Source organism: Typopeltis vanoorti, chromosome 12 (genome assembly GCF_054136105.1).
Source record: "Typopeltis vanoorti isolate ZY-2024b chromosome 12, IOZ_Tvanoo_1.0, whole genome shotgun sequence".
NCBI classification, from domain to species: Eukaryota; Metazoa; Arthropoda; class Arachnida; order Uropygi; family Thelyphonidae; genus Typopeltis; species Typopeltis vanoorti.
The window spans coordinates 12,484,651-12,499,634 of NC_143560.1; the positions used below are offsets into that span (position 1 = coordinate 12,484,651).

A 14,984-nucleotide genomic window follows, 5' to 3' on the forward strand; every position below is an offset into this window, starting at 1 on the left:
CATGTCTTCAGTCTGTTTATAAGTTTCCCATTGTGTCAAAGTAATAGAATAAAAAACCCAGCAGTTATGAAATAGTCATTGATAAAATTGTTAATTGCTAAAAATGTAATTTATAGCAATTAACAATTGTCAACAAGTTAGTGAAATGTATGGAGAAAATGCTGTGAGTGAAGGAATGTTGAGAAGATGGTGTTAGATGTTTTGAATGGAAATTTCCATTTTTTTTAGGTGGGTTTGCAAAATCTACAACCACCTATTAAGTAGACTGTCTTATACACACAGTTGTATTGTATCTTGTTATATACAGTAAACCCTTGCCGAGTGCGGATTTGAACATACACGTTATCTTAATTGTTTCCATTTAATTTCTCCAACACTAGAATTTCATTCATACGTGGTACGCTGCAGAACCTCGGCAGGCAACCCTGCTTGGCACTGCCCGCTAGCTGAGTGACCCAGGCCGAGTTGCGATCATTTCACTCACGTTAGCAGAGTTGTAATCACGTATTTATCAGTGTTTATCCTCTTCTCCTTTTGCATTTGTATTTCTTTTAATTTTATTTAATTCATCAAAAATTCAATATGACATCTAAAAGGAAGAATGAAGATGATAAAGCAGCAAAAAGACAAAGTTTTGACATTTCTCAGAAAATTGAAATTTTAGATAAGTTGAAAAATGGTACGTGTTTCATTGCAAGAGAACTAGCTATAAACAAATCAAGCATAAGATCAATACAGGAGAATGAAGAAAAGATTCGGTCTAGTGTCAAAGCTTCAGGCGATACTTCGGCAAAGGTTGCTTAAGTTTCAAGAAGAATTCCGCAATTGGAAATGACGGAAAAAATATTAATAGCTTGGATTAACAATCAAGTAAACGAAAAAGGCTCAGTTGTGGATGGTGTTGCTATTCGAAACAAAGCTTTAGATTTGTTTTCTTTCGTTTTAAATAAAGATGGCCAATCATCAGAGAAAATTGACTTTCAAGCAAGCAAAGGTTGGCTTGAAACCTTTAAGCATCATTTTAATTTGCACAATGTAAAGATTCAGGGAGGAGCTGGCTGTGCAGATAAAGAAGCAGCAGAGAAATACAAACACCAATTTTTGAAATTCATCGAAGAGAGGGGTTACATTCCGCAACAAGTTTTCAATGCAGATGAGACGGGCCTATTTTATAAGCGAATGGGACAATGAACCTATATCACAAAGACACAAAAGATTGCCTCAGGTTGTAAAGCTTTTAAGGATAGACTCTGCTTTTTTGTGGAAATGCATCAAGCTACTTCAACTGCAAGCCTCTGCTCATTTATCGATCTAAAATGGCTCGTCAATTGCAGGGAAAACATTTTGAGCAATTGCCTGTTGTGTGGAAGTGGAATAGAAAAGCTTAACAAAAGCTCTCTTTAATAACTGGTTTGAAAATTCATTTGTTAATGAAGTCAAACATTTTTCTTAGAACTGCAAAACTTGTGCTTTAAAGTTCTCCTAATTCTCGATAATGCTCCAGGACACGATGCTAAAGCCCTCACAACATTGCATCCAGATGTAGAGGTTTTATTCCTCCCACCTAACACCACATCCTTAATCCAGCCAAGGGATCATAAAACTTTCAAAGTCTATTATGTCATGCATGTTTACACCTCTGCAAATAAAGCACTAGACGAAGGAAAGCTCAACACACTAATGGCATTTTGGAAGCAATTCAACACTGCATAGAAATTATTAAATTCATGGGAACAAGTGAATTCATCAACATTCAATGCTTCATGGCATCAGCTCTGGCCAGAAGTTGTCAACAATTTTAAAGGATTTCCATCGATTGAAAATGAAGCCAAAGAAATCGTACAAATTGCAAAAGCGATTGGTGGCAAACGATTTTCAGATATGGAAGAAGGAGAAGTCAAAGAATTAATCGAGAAATGACGAATGAAGAATTGGATGATCTTGTAACACCAGCTGATAGTGAAAGCAGCAATAGTGAAGAAGATAAAGTGCCTTTAACTTACAAGATGTTAAACGAATTGTTAAAGAACTGTCTGATTTTGCAATGGAGATTGACCCAAATGAAGAAGGAAGGGGATACTTTATGAAAGGCACTCAAAAACTCTGCGCTCCTTACCGTGAAACTTTTAAAGAGTTGGTCAGTCATTGTCCCAAACAAAAATCACTAGCTTTTAAAAAAAAATAATTGTATCATGTACCTACTTATTAAGCAGTAATAAAAAAATCTTTCAATTAACATTTGTTACATTTTTCCCTTTTAATCATCATCATCATCAAATTCCTGCCATGTACCCTCAAGGGGTGTACAGGATATGATAGTACTACATGAAAAAAATCACATCATTACTAACTTCCTATCTACAATTTTCCTCCAAATCAGTGTTAGTTGTCAAGATTCCAACATTATCAGATCTTATATTTCTATCATCTAAGGCACTTTATACCGTATCAATCCACCTATATCTTGGTTTTCCTCTGGGTTGTTTTCCTGCCAACCTGGCAGAGAACACTTGTTTTGCTAATCTTTCTTCGCCCATTCTGTTTAAGTGACCATACCACCTGAGACTAGCTCTGCTAACGCATTCCTGGATGTTGACAATGTCAAGTACTTTCCTAATATCCTTGTTTTTAATATGATATTGCCATCTGTTCATGCCTATAATCTTTCTCAGGACTATCATATCTGCAGTCTCTAGTCTTTGATCAAGTGTTTTACTTCTGACCCAGCTCTCAGATCCATAAGTTAAAACTGGTTTGAACACTGTCTTGTATACAGCTAATTTAGTGTTCTGACTAATTTCTCTCTTATTCCATATGAATTTATTCAGTTGACTTCCTACCATACCAGCTTTGCTGATTCTGTTGTCTATTTCTATATTTAATTTACCATCTTCAGTAAAAATTTCCTGTTGAGAGGGCTCCTCCAAATTTTCTTTATCCACTCTATTGTACAGTTCCTCACAGTATTCTTTCCATCTGTTTTTGATTTCCAATCATGTTAGTAATCTCCATTCCTGTCTTTGATGACCTTCAATTTGAGCTTATGCTTCACTTGTTCCACAAGTTCTCCATTCACAACACAGTTGACATTTTCAGTGATTCTGCCTATTTTCATTGTCTTTGTCTTTTTATTGCTGACCTTCATACCATATCTATTACAACAGCTATTCAATTTAGTCAGAGAATCTTGCAGACTTGTAGCGGATTTATTTAGAAGTATAACATCATCCGCATAAAGCAAAGAGCTGACATTAACATCTCCAATTTTGATATCATGTTTAATACCACTTTCCTTCATAATGCGATCCATATAGATAATGAATAACAGAGGAGATAATGTACATCCTTGTCTCACACCAGGTTTAACATAAAACCATCTTCCTGTACTTCCTTCAATTGTAACTGCTGACTTACAGCTCAAATAAAGACTAAGTATTGCTTGTTATAATGTCCCATTGACACCATATAACTGTAGCGTATTGAATAGCTTCTCTCTTGACCCCTTGTCATATACCTTTTCCAAATCGACAAAACTTAAATACAGATCTCTGTTATATTCCCATGCTTTCTCGACTATTTGTCATAAAGTGATGATCTGATCGTGACAGCTTCTATTTGACCTGAATCCAGCTTGTTCTTCACCAAGCTTTTCTTCCACAATTCTTATCAACTGTTTCTCAAGTATACTTGCATAGATCTTGCCAGGAACACTCAATAGGGAAATACCTCTGTAATTCTCACATTCAGTTTTATTTCCCTTTTTATATATGGGTACTATGAGAGCTCTACTCCAATCATTGGGAATTCGTCCCTCTGTCCAGGCTTTATGAACTATGCAGTGCAGCCACTGTAAGACTTTTATACCACCCTACTTCAGCATTTCTGGTCGAATATCATCTACTCCTGCTGCCTTTCCTCATTTCAAGCCTTTGATGGCTTTTTCTACTTCAAGTATGGATATGTATTCCTGACTGCATGCCTGGTTAGTGTTTTTTACCACTGTGCTGTCATCACTGCTTGTTTCATTTAGCAGTTTTTCAAAGTAATTACTCCATACTTCAAGGATATCTTTTCCTCCCGTTTTCATGTCACCTTTATCATCTCTAACTCCTTTTACAGCACTCTTTCCTCCATTCCTAAGCTTCTTCAACAACCTCCAGAATATTTTGCCACCTTCTTGATATTTATTTTCTATATTCTTGCCAAAGTCCTCCCATGACTTTTGTTTAGCTGGTTTTACACACTGTTTAGCTTTCTTACATTTGTCTCTGTATTCTGTAAGAGTAAAAGCTGACTTATTTGCCAGGAACTTTTGATATGCTTTCTTCTTTTCCTTCACTGCCTCTTTAACTTCCTGTGTCCACCAGGGAGTTCTGATTTTTTTATCCTTGCAGGCAACCTCACCACATGCCTCTCTGGCAGAATCAATGTTTTCTTCAGAGTTTGCCACTGAATCTCCAAGGTTTGATTCCTGTTCTCAAACTCTTTCATTTTTTCTTCAATAGTCTGTATATTTTAGTCTACAGTTCACATCTGAGAGCTGCTCAACCTTTATTCGCTTCAAAGCTTTCTTACATGTTATTCTTTTCAAATGAAATTCAATTTTATCCTGCTCAAGACTAAATAGTGATCACTTCCAATTTCAAATCCTCTGTACACTCTGGTGTTCTGCACCAGGGAGAAAACATCACTATCAACAATAACATAGTCAATGAGACTTTTCTTATTCTTTGCCTCTTTTCTCCATGTGAATTTGTGCAATATTTTTATGTCCAAATATTTTTGTATGTTTGACAATCATTTCCTACTCTGCTATTTAGATCCCCAACAAGGACCAACTTTTCCTTTTTTTTATTGTGTTAGTTGCTTTTTCTAAAGCCTCAAAAAATCCTCCACTAACCTTCTGTGGGACCATAGGCCTTTAAAGGCTATGTGGAGATCTCCTCTGAGTTATACAGCTTTGACCCTTAAGCACTTACAAGAATATTTAAGTTAGTTTAAATTATACATACATACTTTCTTAATTTGAACTATACCTAACACATTTTTTTCCATAGAAAGTTAACTTTGCGCAACGCGATTTTGCTGTGCGCACAATGTATTAATGACGTAACCCCCACGTTCGGCAAGGGTTTACCGTACAAACCAATTTGAAGTTGTAGATCTGAAAGTGGAGTTAGAAATAAATGCAATACATTTTGAAAATCCAAAAGCTTAAAATTGATGAGGTTAACATCTTTGAAGTTACATGTGACGTAACTATAAACAAAGTTTATAGTTACTTAGTTTCTAACTTGCAGCTATTTAATTGGTAAACCGGTTGTTGTATGTACCTTGTATTCCTGTTCTTTTATTTGCTTGTTCCTACACACTGATGATGATATACTGTTATTCATCATCATCAAATTCCTGCCATGTACCCTCAAGGGATGTTCAGGATATGATAGTACTACATGAAAAAAAAAATTACATTATTACTAACTTCCTATCTACAATTTTCCTCCAAATCAGTCTGTTACTTGTCAAGGCTCCAACATTATCAGACCATGGCAATGAAATTACAATTGAACTAATAAAAATTTCTATTTGAGAAATATGAAAATCATTCTGTACTTTAATTAAATTTGATTACTGTGATTGCATGATGTAATTTGTTTTTAATTTAAGAAACGTCAGGCATTCTGTATTATTCAGAATTGTGTGTTATAACTGATAATGCAAAATAACGATATTTAAAGATATTAGCATTATATGAAAATTCTTAGCTTATTTGCAGCTACACACACATACGTTGGTCTCTTAAAATGGAAAAGGCTTACTCTTGTGCACCTGTGTAGCCTTTGAATATTCTTAATGGTGCTTGTGATTGATTTTGTAAGTTTGTTGTCCCCCTCTCCATTTCGCTTACTTCAGTATTTACAACACAAAAAATGGAGATCAAGTATCAGTGGGAAATACTAGTTTACTGATTTGTAGTTATTGTTAACAGGTGTGTTTTGCTGTAAATTCATTAAGTATATACAGTGTTGTTTGACTGTATGTTTAATTTTACACTATTTATAAAACTGACAAGACTGTGCCTATTTTCTTTTTAGGGTCCATTGAAGAAGGACAAGCTGAAAGAAAAAGCAGCAGCCTAGTGTTTGGATGTTGTTTAGAGCAATTAAATTGTTTGTGAAAAATCTGAGTTTTTCTTTTTCCTTTACACGAATTGATTTTTGAGATTTTTTCCCTCCACTCCTTCGTACATGATTGAAATCTGTAGAATTAGAATGCGGATAATGGGTTAACAAACATTCACCTGGGATTTTATGATATAATTCACGTCAAAGAAACAAAAGAAATGAGATGTAAATAAGACTTGATAATTTTGTATGTTTAATGGCAAAAGTTAAACTTGATTTTGATCGAATGGTTGGCTTTAATAGTCATTTTTTGTAATACTCCATATTGCCATTTCATCATTTTTTCATCATCAAATTCCTGACATGTACCCTCAAGGGGTGTACAGGATATGATAGTACTACATGAAAAATGTGCATCATTACTAACTTCCTATCTACAATTTTCCACCAAATCAGTCTGTTACTTGTCAAGATTCCAATAATATCATTATCAGATCTTATATTTCTATCGGCTAAGGCACTTTGTACCATATCCATCCACCTATATCTTGGTCTTCCTCTGGGTCGTTTTCCTGCTAACTGGGCAGAGAACACTTGTTTTGCTAATCTTCCTCGCCCATTCTATTTAAGTAACCATACCACCTGAGATTAGCTCTGCTGACAATGTTAATTCTTTCCTAATATCCTCGTTTTTAATATGATATTGCCATTGATTCCATTTGTTCATGCCTCTAATCTTTCTCAGGACTCTCATATCTTTGTCGTAAAGTGTTTTACTTCTGACCCAGCTCTCAGATCCATAGGTTAAAATTGGCTTGAATACGGTCTTGTATACAGCTAATTTATATTCCAACTAATTTCTCTCTTATTCCATGTGAATTTATTCAATTAACTTCCTATCATACCAGCTTTGTTTGATTCTGTTGTCTATTTCCATATTTAATTTACCATCTTCACTGAAAATCGTGCCTAAGTAGCTGAAATGTTTTACTTCTTCCACAGGTTCTCCATTCACAATGCAATTGAAATTTTCAACAATTCTGCCTATTTTCATTGTCTTCGTCTTTTTATTGCTGACCTTAATACCATATCTATTATAACAGTTATTCAACTTAGTAATGGAATCCTGCAAGCTTGTAGTGGATTTATTTAGAAGAATAACGTCTGCCTAAAGCAAAGAGCAGCATTAACATCTCCAATTTTGATATCAGGTTTAATACTACTTTCCTTCATAATGTGATCCATATAGATAATGAATAACAGAGGGGATAATGTACATCCTTGTCTCACACCAGATTTAACATTAAACCATCTTCCAGTACTTCCTTCAATTCTAACTGCTGACTTACAACTCAAATAAAGACTAAGTAATTGTTGATATAGTGCCCCATTGACACCATATAACTAGAGTTTTGAATAGCTTCTCTCTTGGCACCATGTCGTATGCCTTTTCCGGATCGACAAAACTTAACTACAGTTCTCTGTTATATTCCCATGCTTTCTCGACTATTTGTCATAAAGTGAAGATCTGATCCTGACAGCCTCTATTTGACCTGAATCCAGCTTGTTCTTCACCAAGCTTTTCTTCCACAATTCTTCTCAACCGTTTTCTCAAGTATACTGGCAAAAATCTTGCCCGGAACACTCAGAACGGAAATATCTCTAATTCTCACCTTCAGTTTTATTTCCCTTTTTAATATATGGGTACTATGAGAGCTCTACTCCAATCATCAGGAATTCGTCCATCTGTCCAGGCTTTCTTGACTATGCAGTGCAGCCACTGTAAGACTTTTATATCACCATACTTCAGCATTTCTACTTGAATATCATCTACTCCTGCTGCCTTTCCACATTTCAAGCCTTTGATGGCTTTTTCTACTTCAAGTATGGATATGTATTCCTGACTTTTTACCACTGTGCTCTCACTGGTTGTTTGATTTAGCAATTTTTGGAAGTAATTACTCCAAACAAAAATTCCAAATAAGTCAGCTTTTGCTCTTAGGGAATACAGAGACAAATGTAAGAAAGCAAAACAAAAGTCATGGGAGGACTTTGGCAAGAATATAGAAAATAAATATCAAAAAGGTGACAAGATATTCCTGAGGTTGTCGAAGAAGCTTAGAAATGGAGGAAAGAGTGCTATAAAAGGAGTTAGAGATGATAAAGGTGACATGAAAACAGGAGAAAAAGATATCCTTGAAGTATGGAGTAATTACTTCCAAAAATTTCTTCTTTTTTGGGATTTCTTCTTTTCCTTCACTGCCTCTTTAGCTTCCTGTGTCCACCATGGAGTCCTGATTTTTCTATCCTTGCAGAGAACCTCACCACATGCCTCTCTCTTTGGCTGAATCAATCAGGGTTTTGCTCCAGGCTTGCCATTGAATCGCCAAGGTTTGGCTCCTGTTCTCAAACTTTCATTTTTCCTTCAATAATCTTTGTGTATTTTAGTCTACAGTTCACATCTGAGAGCTGCTCAACTTTTATTCGCTTTAAAACTTTCTTACATGTTATTCTTTTCAATATGAAATTCAATTTTATCCTGCTCAAGACTAAATAGTGATCACTTCCAATTTCAAATCCTCTGTACACTCTGGTGTCCTGCACGAGAGAGATAACATCACTATCAACAATAACATAGTCAATGAGACTTTTCTTATTCCTAGCCTCTTCTGTCCATGTGAATTTGTGCAGATTTTTATGTTGGAGCATGGTGTTAGTAATAACCACTCCATGTCCTGGACAGAAATCCAACAGATATTTGCCATTATTATTAACTTTGCTCTTTTCTCCAAATTTTCACAAAATATTTTTGTATGTCTGACAATCATTTCCTACTTTGCTACTTAACAAGGACCAACTTTTCCTTTTTCATTGTATCAGTTGCTTTTCTAAAGCATCAAAAAATTCCTCCACTTCTACCTTAGTAGAGCCTTCTGTGGGACCATAGGCACAAATAAGTCTCATTGTTCAATTCCCCATTCTGATATTTGCCCACATGCCTGGCATAAACAACAGGGATCTTGTTTAACCGGGTGACGCTCCAGCCGGCATGAAATTTTTCATGTTGTATCATCATTTTCTATATTGGTTTAAGCCAATAAGAATACAATTTGGTCGGCTAAATCCCAAATTGCCAGCCCTTCCTCGTTCGTTTAGTATCCAGGTAGATACCCAACAGGGTGCACCACGAGAAGATGAGGATTGGACTTTAGGTAAGAAGCCCTGGTCGGTTCTCTCCATTACTTTATAGGCTATGTGGAGGTCTCCTCACAGTTATACAGCTTTGACCCTTAAGCACCCCAGATAAATATTTAATAGTTATAAAATTTTTGCTTGGAATGGACGAAAAATTAAACACAAGTAACAGAAGGATTTTAAGAAGTATCCCAACTCATCAATAAAACTGCTAATTAAAAAACAATTTAGAAATACCGTATTTTTCCGTGTATAAGACTAACCCTACTTTTTCGAATGCAAAATTAAGAAATCAATATTTTAAACATAATGTTAATATTAATAACACAGTTGATATATTTTTTTTTATCTGTGATCTTGTCTTTCATCAAATGTTTTGTTTCTAATTAAACGTTTACACCCACGAGTTAAAATAAATATGAACAGTCTGTGCAGCTAGTTTAGTATTTTAGTTAAAAGTTTATGGTTTCCCACGATACCATTTTTGCTTATTCTATGATAACAATTTCTATATATAACTATATCTATATTTCTAAATGTTCAAAGTATATTTAGTAATTAGGTAATTTTAAGCCAAGTTATTGCTTTTGTTCATGGTGCTAGATAAAAAAAATTTGTTCTTTATGTTGAACAGCAGCATATTTACCACACTAAGAAATTATGCATCACTCAGTTCCAGGCAGATTTTCTTCACTATTAGTTCCAGACATATCACTTTCTTCAATCTCTACTGCATCACTGCTGTCTTCTGAGTCACTGTCTATATATATATATATATATATATATATATATATATATGAGATCATGGCATTGCTGATTGCACATTTCTTGAAGGACTTCACAACCACCTCTTGCTTGACTCCATTCCATGAGTTCAGGACTATTTGCATAGCTCAGTAATGGTTGGTTTTTCACTTTTCCTGTCAGTGTCAAGTTATTACCTGCTTTTTGCATCAATTTATTTCATTCTTCTTTCATCAGACCTTTGAAGGACTTGTTGATAGAATATCTATTGGCTGTAGCTGACCTGTAAGTCCACCAGGAATAACTGCTAGCTATGTTCACAAATCCACTGCAACCTTTTTTTGTCTTTTCTGTTAAATCTGCTTGGAACTGATCAAACATGAGCAGAGCTGGCCTCTTGAAGGTCTACTGGACCAAATTTTTGCAAACCAAATAGCCATGATCTCTTCGTTCAGCCATTCTCATGAACTTGGACAAGAACACCAGGCGATATGCTCTCTTTAGGATATGTTTTCCTCTTAAAAATGAGCATAGGAAGCAGTTTGGTACCATCTGCAAAGCATGAAAGCACAGCAGTATAGTGTGTCTTTTCATGACCACTTGTTTGGACCCCCTTTCATATCAACAGTTCTGTTGGAAGGCACCTCATCCATGTTTGCAATCTGACTTGGTTCAAAATCGTATTTTTTCTGAAGATTTATGACAGGAGTAAAACTTGAATTTTATGCTCATAAGCTGGTGGCATTTTCTGTGCTAACTTGGTTCGTGTTCTCATGGCCAACCCTTCTCTCATGAAGTTGAAGCACCATTTTGCCTTTCCTGTGAAATCAACAATGTTCATTTCTCTTGCAAACCTTTTTGCCTCATATCAAATAAGCTTGGTGACACATATATCCCATTCTGGAGCTGCTCCATAATCCAAGCCTCTGCTCTAAGTTTGGCCATTTTGCTGGTTTTCCTCTTAAGACCCTCTTCTTTTTTGGCATCTTGAGTAGTTGTTCTTCCTGTTTTCTCCACTGTCTAATCATACACTCAGTGGGAGGAGGTCCAAACTGTCTCTCTGAAGATTTATCTCCATGTTCTTTTACGTAATTGATGACTTAGCTTGAATTTTGAAGAATATGACAATCGTTTTTTATTTTCGGACATTTTTATGGGCTAGTGCTCAAAATATTGTCAATGCATTAACTTACCCCGCCAATGAGTTGCAGACTATGAATGCTTTCAGAGTTCCAATTAGTTTATTCAGAATCAGCTGTTAATGACGTCAATCGACAGAGTTAACAGGCTAGTGATCGGCAGAAGCCTGTTTGCTGAGACAAAGTACCGGCAGTTTTGTCACGGCAACCACAGGTCTCTCAACCAGTTACCACCCCCCATATATAAGACGACTCCCAATTTTTGTTCTAAAAATTTTAGAAAAAAGTATCGTCTTATACCCAAAAAAATATAGTATATATATATATATGCAAAATTAGTAATTACAGAAGTGATACAATATTTTCCATGGAGGAAGAGGAGATAACCAAAGGTCTCAACTTGTTTCTTCATTCAGATATTCCATAAGGATTCTACTCTCATGTAGAAGTTTGATTTTCTTCCACAAGACTGTGCTTAGATGACATGTTCAGCCAAGCTGAATTATTGCTTCTGTTCATGGTGCTAGATAAAAGATTTATGTTCATCATGATGAACAACAGCATATCTACCCAACTGATAAGCTTTCTGGATTTATTGATTCACTGTCAACTGGATGGCAGTCTGCAATTCTTGGTGTGTTTGAAAGAAACTCGCACTGACCATTATATTCATATCACTTCACTCATCTGTTTTTGTGTTGGGCCCAATAGCCTGTAAGAGGCCAAGTAATTTGGTCTCTCAGAAACCTCTTTATGCTTATGATATAGTAATTAATCCTATCAGCATCTCTGTAAATTGATGTGTTCTGCTGGTCAGTTTGTTTGCATTTTGTGAAAAACGAGAAAAACCTCCACATCAGACCAACTAATTCACCTTCACCTGAAAAGAAGTCCTGATAAGGGTTCTTCAAATCTTAGGTGGGTTGAACTCCAACCAAAGGGAATCAATGAAACCTGCTGAGCTAGAGTCCCTTGTAGGGGTGTAAGCAAAATCAACTCCTGCAAATTTACTATGGAATTTGAAAAAGATGGAAAATTAGCCTTTTTAGACATCCAGCTCTCCTGATGTACTGACTACATTTACTTATGTGTATTAGCAGCTCCAGGTTCACTGGAGCTGTTACTACAAAGAACTGTGTAGTAGCAGTTACTACACAGAACTGGTATCCAGGTTCACTGGAGCTGCTACACATGCAGCAAGATTAGGCACATCACCCATCTTAAAAAAAAAAAATAGGCATTTTCGAAACCTTGCCAAATCGAGTTCATATGATCTACCCCTCCAACCCTCATGATCTCAAACTAGAACTGAATAACATTTATTTTTTATTATTATGCAACAGAATGGCCTTTTGTCCACAGAAGATAAAGCACACTTGACTCCTAAAAACAGAACTGGTATGGCAAGTTTCAATTCCGCATGTTTCTGGTATCTCAAAACCATTTTCAAAGATCAAGACAGTGCCAATGTTTGTCGAATTCTCCTAGTTACCTTCCACCAAGGATAAATGGTCTCCTCTTTCCCTCCCTGGTTGTATACCAAGTTTCCTATGATTACTTTGGACAGATGGGATGTTGTGTAGGAAAAGACCACAAGAATAGCAAATCATATCACCTACTTATAATAAACCTGAGAAGTTTGGTTTAGTACAATTTTCAGTCACTGCAGAACTCGTCCACTTCATTATTCCCACTTCAAATTTCAATGATTATTCAAGCAGTGCTGAATCATTACTGCATTGTTCAAAAACTGGAGAAAGTAATTCTAATCAGTCATAAGTAGTTAGTAGTTTTTTTTTTAATTGCACCTTGCCATCATTTAATAAGTGTACTGTATTATATAAGTGCATAGCTTGTATTGTTTTGATACTGTATTATATAAGTGCATAGCTTGTATTGTTTTGAAATAGTCTCAGAAGAAAAATCAATCTACAAATGCTTCCAGGCAGCAATGTGATGACAAACATGTGAAAAGGTTATATTAGGATCAGATGGAAAGGAATTGTAACATTAGCAGTATAGGCAATTATCCAACCACAGTATGAGAGCAAATTGCAGTTTGGATAACTTAAAGCACATTTCTTTTGAAGGTTGAATTGAAAAATCACTGAACTCTCCCTCGAGATCTATCAAATTGCATTTCTTGAATGCTATTACATGATTCATTGTTGTATAATGAAACCTGTGGAGCATTCATGACTAAACACACACGTAACCACAGTAATAAGATTGTTCAATAAGCAAATACTTCTTCCCAAGCATTACACATCCCCAGCACAGCCAATTCAAACAATACCAGGAATCACATACAGTTAAGGCACACACAGCATGCCATAGAATTAACTTAGAATATATCTGAGGGGGAAAAAGGGAGGGGGGGTTACATTAAATTGAGATAACATATATAAAACCACTTCACACAATTTAGGATTTTCCAGAAAGCATTACGGTTCAAATTGGGTCTGCGACGCAGGGGTTCAGCACCCTTATTTATACAAACCCTCATGCTTATATAAAGATCCATGCAGAAGTTTAGTCCTCCAATGGATCCCACGGTTTGGGCCCTCAATTCAGAGTTTTGTGCAAGGCAGGACTTCAGAATTTGACAAGACAGACATGGTCTTGATGCTCCGAAATGCATTTACCAATGAATCCACCTGCCTAGCCATTTCATTTATCACAAAACTTTTCTCTTGATCTTGATATTTTAAAAATCAATGAAGTTGCTGTGCATTTTGAAAGCACATGTCTGTCTTGTCAAACTCTGAAGTGTCCTGCCTTGCACAAAATGCTGAATTGAGAGCCCAAACCGTGGGATCCATTGGAGGAGGACTAAACTTCTGCATGGATCTTTATATAAGCATGAGGGTTTGTATAAAGGTGCTGAACCCCTGCACCTTTATACTGTGCAAAAAGGACATGGAGCTTCCTTTCATGAAATTGGCCAGTTTTTATTCAGAAAATCTTCAGCCTTTATTTTATGTGTTGATGTCTTTTGCAATCTGGCCAAATCTAAATCTATAGGATGTAAAGAAACAGTCATCTGTCTTTATCCAAAGGTTAATATAATATAATATATATATATGTGCTCCTTTGGTAGTTAGCCTCTATCCTTAGCAATCAGTTTTTTACACATGCCAGTCTTGATCACAGTATATTAATAAATTAGGGTGCCATCACCTCCATTTGGTGGAAGGTACAGCAGGAAAATTATTTCTGCAGGACTGTTGCTGACTGGTATATGGGACCAAATTGGTGTTAGCATACCTGGAGGCTTAAGGGGAATCTGAGTACTTCCTGTGTGTGAGAGAGTTATGTGCACAAGTCTCATCTCTGCTTTGAGTTTCCCGAATTAATTCCACCTTAGATAACAAAACTACTAGTGGTCCTGTAGAATAAAACAAACATCCATCAAAAAATTAAAAATACAACATAGCATGGCATCTCAGCTATCCTGTTACAGTCTGTATGTTTAACCCTTTGACCTGCTTTGTGACTGCCAGCTGTGCCCAAGATGGTAGTAAGAAGTGAAAAAACAGAGACAATGTAGATCGCTTTCTTTTTCATGGGAAAATATGCAGCCTACTCCTTGGTATGCCAAAGGTAAAATGAAAAGTAAAAGAAAAGATAAAATCAAAATGTATATGGATAGTACAACATGATGAGATTTCATGCTGGCTGGGGAATCATCCCGATTCTTGTCAGAGAACCAAGGCGAAAAGTCAGCTACTGGAACACGCTCCAGCTCAACACCTAGAAGACGAATAAACCTGGCATCAGA

General features: G+C 36.0%; 1 protein-coding gene across 1 annotated transcript in view; it reads left to right on the forward strand.

The window, feature by feature from the left end:
• Positions 1-6,187, forward strand: part of RpL3 (ribosomal protein L3) — a 72,314-nt gene extending 66,127 nt beyond the window's left edge. Inside the window, exon 9 of the mRNA XM_090401110.1 lies at positions 6,096-6,187. Within this exon, the coding sequence (XP_090257236.1) occupies positions 6,096-6,140 (45 nt within the window). The 3' untranslated portion in view covers positions 6,141-6,187. The remainder of the gene's footprint in view (positions 1-6,095) is intronic.
• The last annotated feature ends 8,797 nt before the right edge of the window (positions 6,188-14,984 follow it).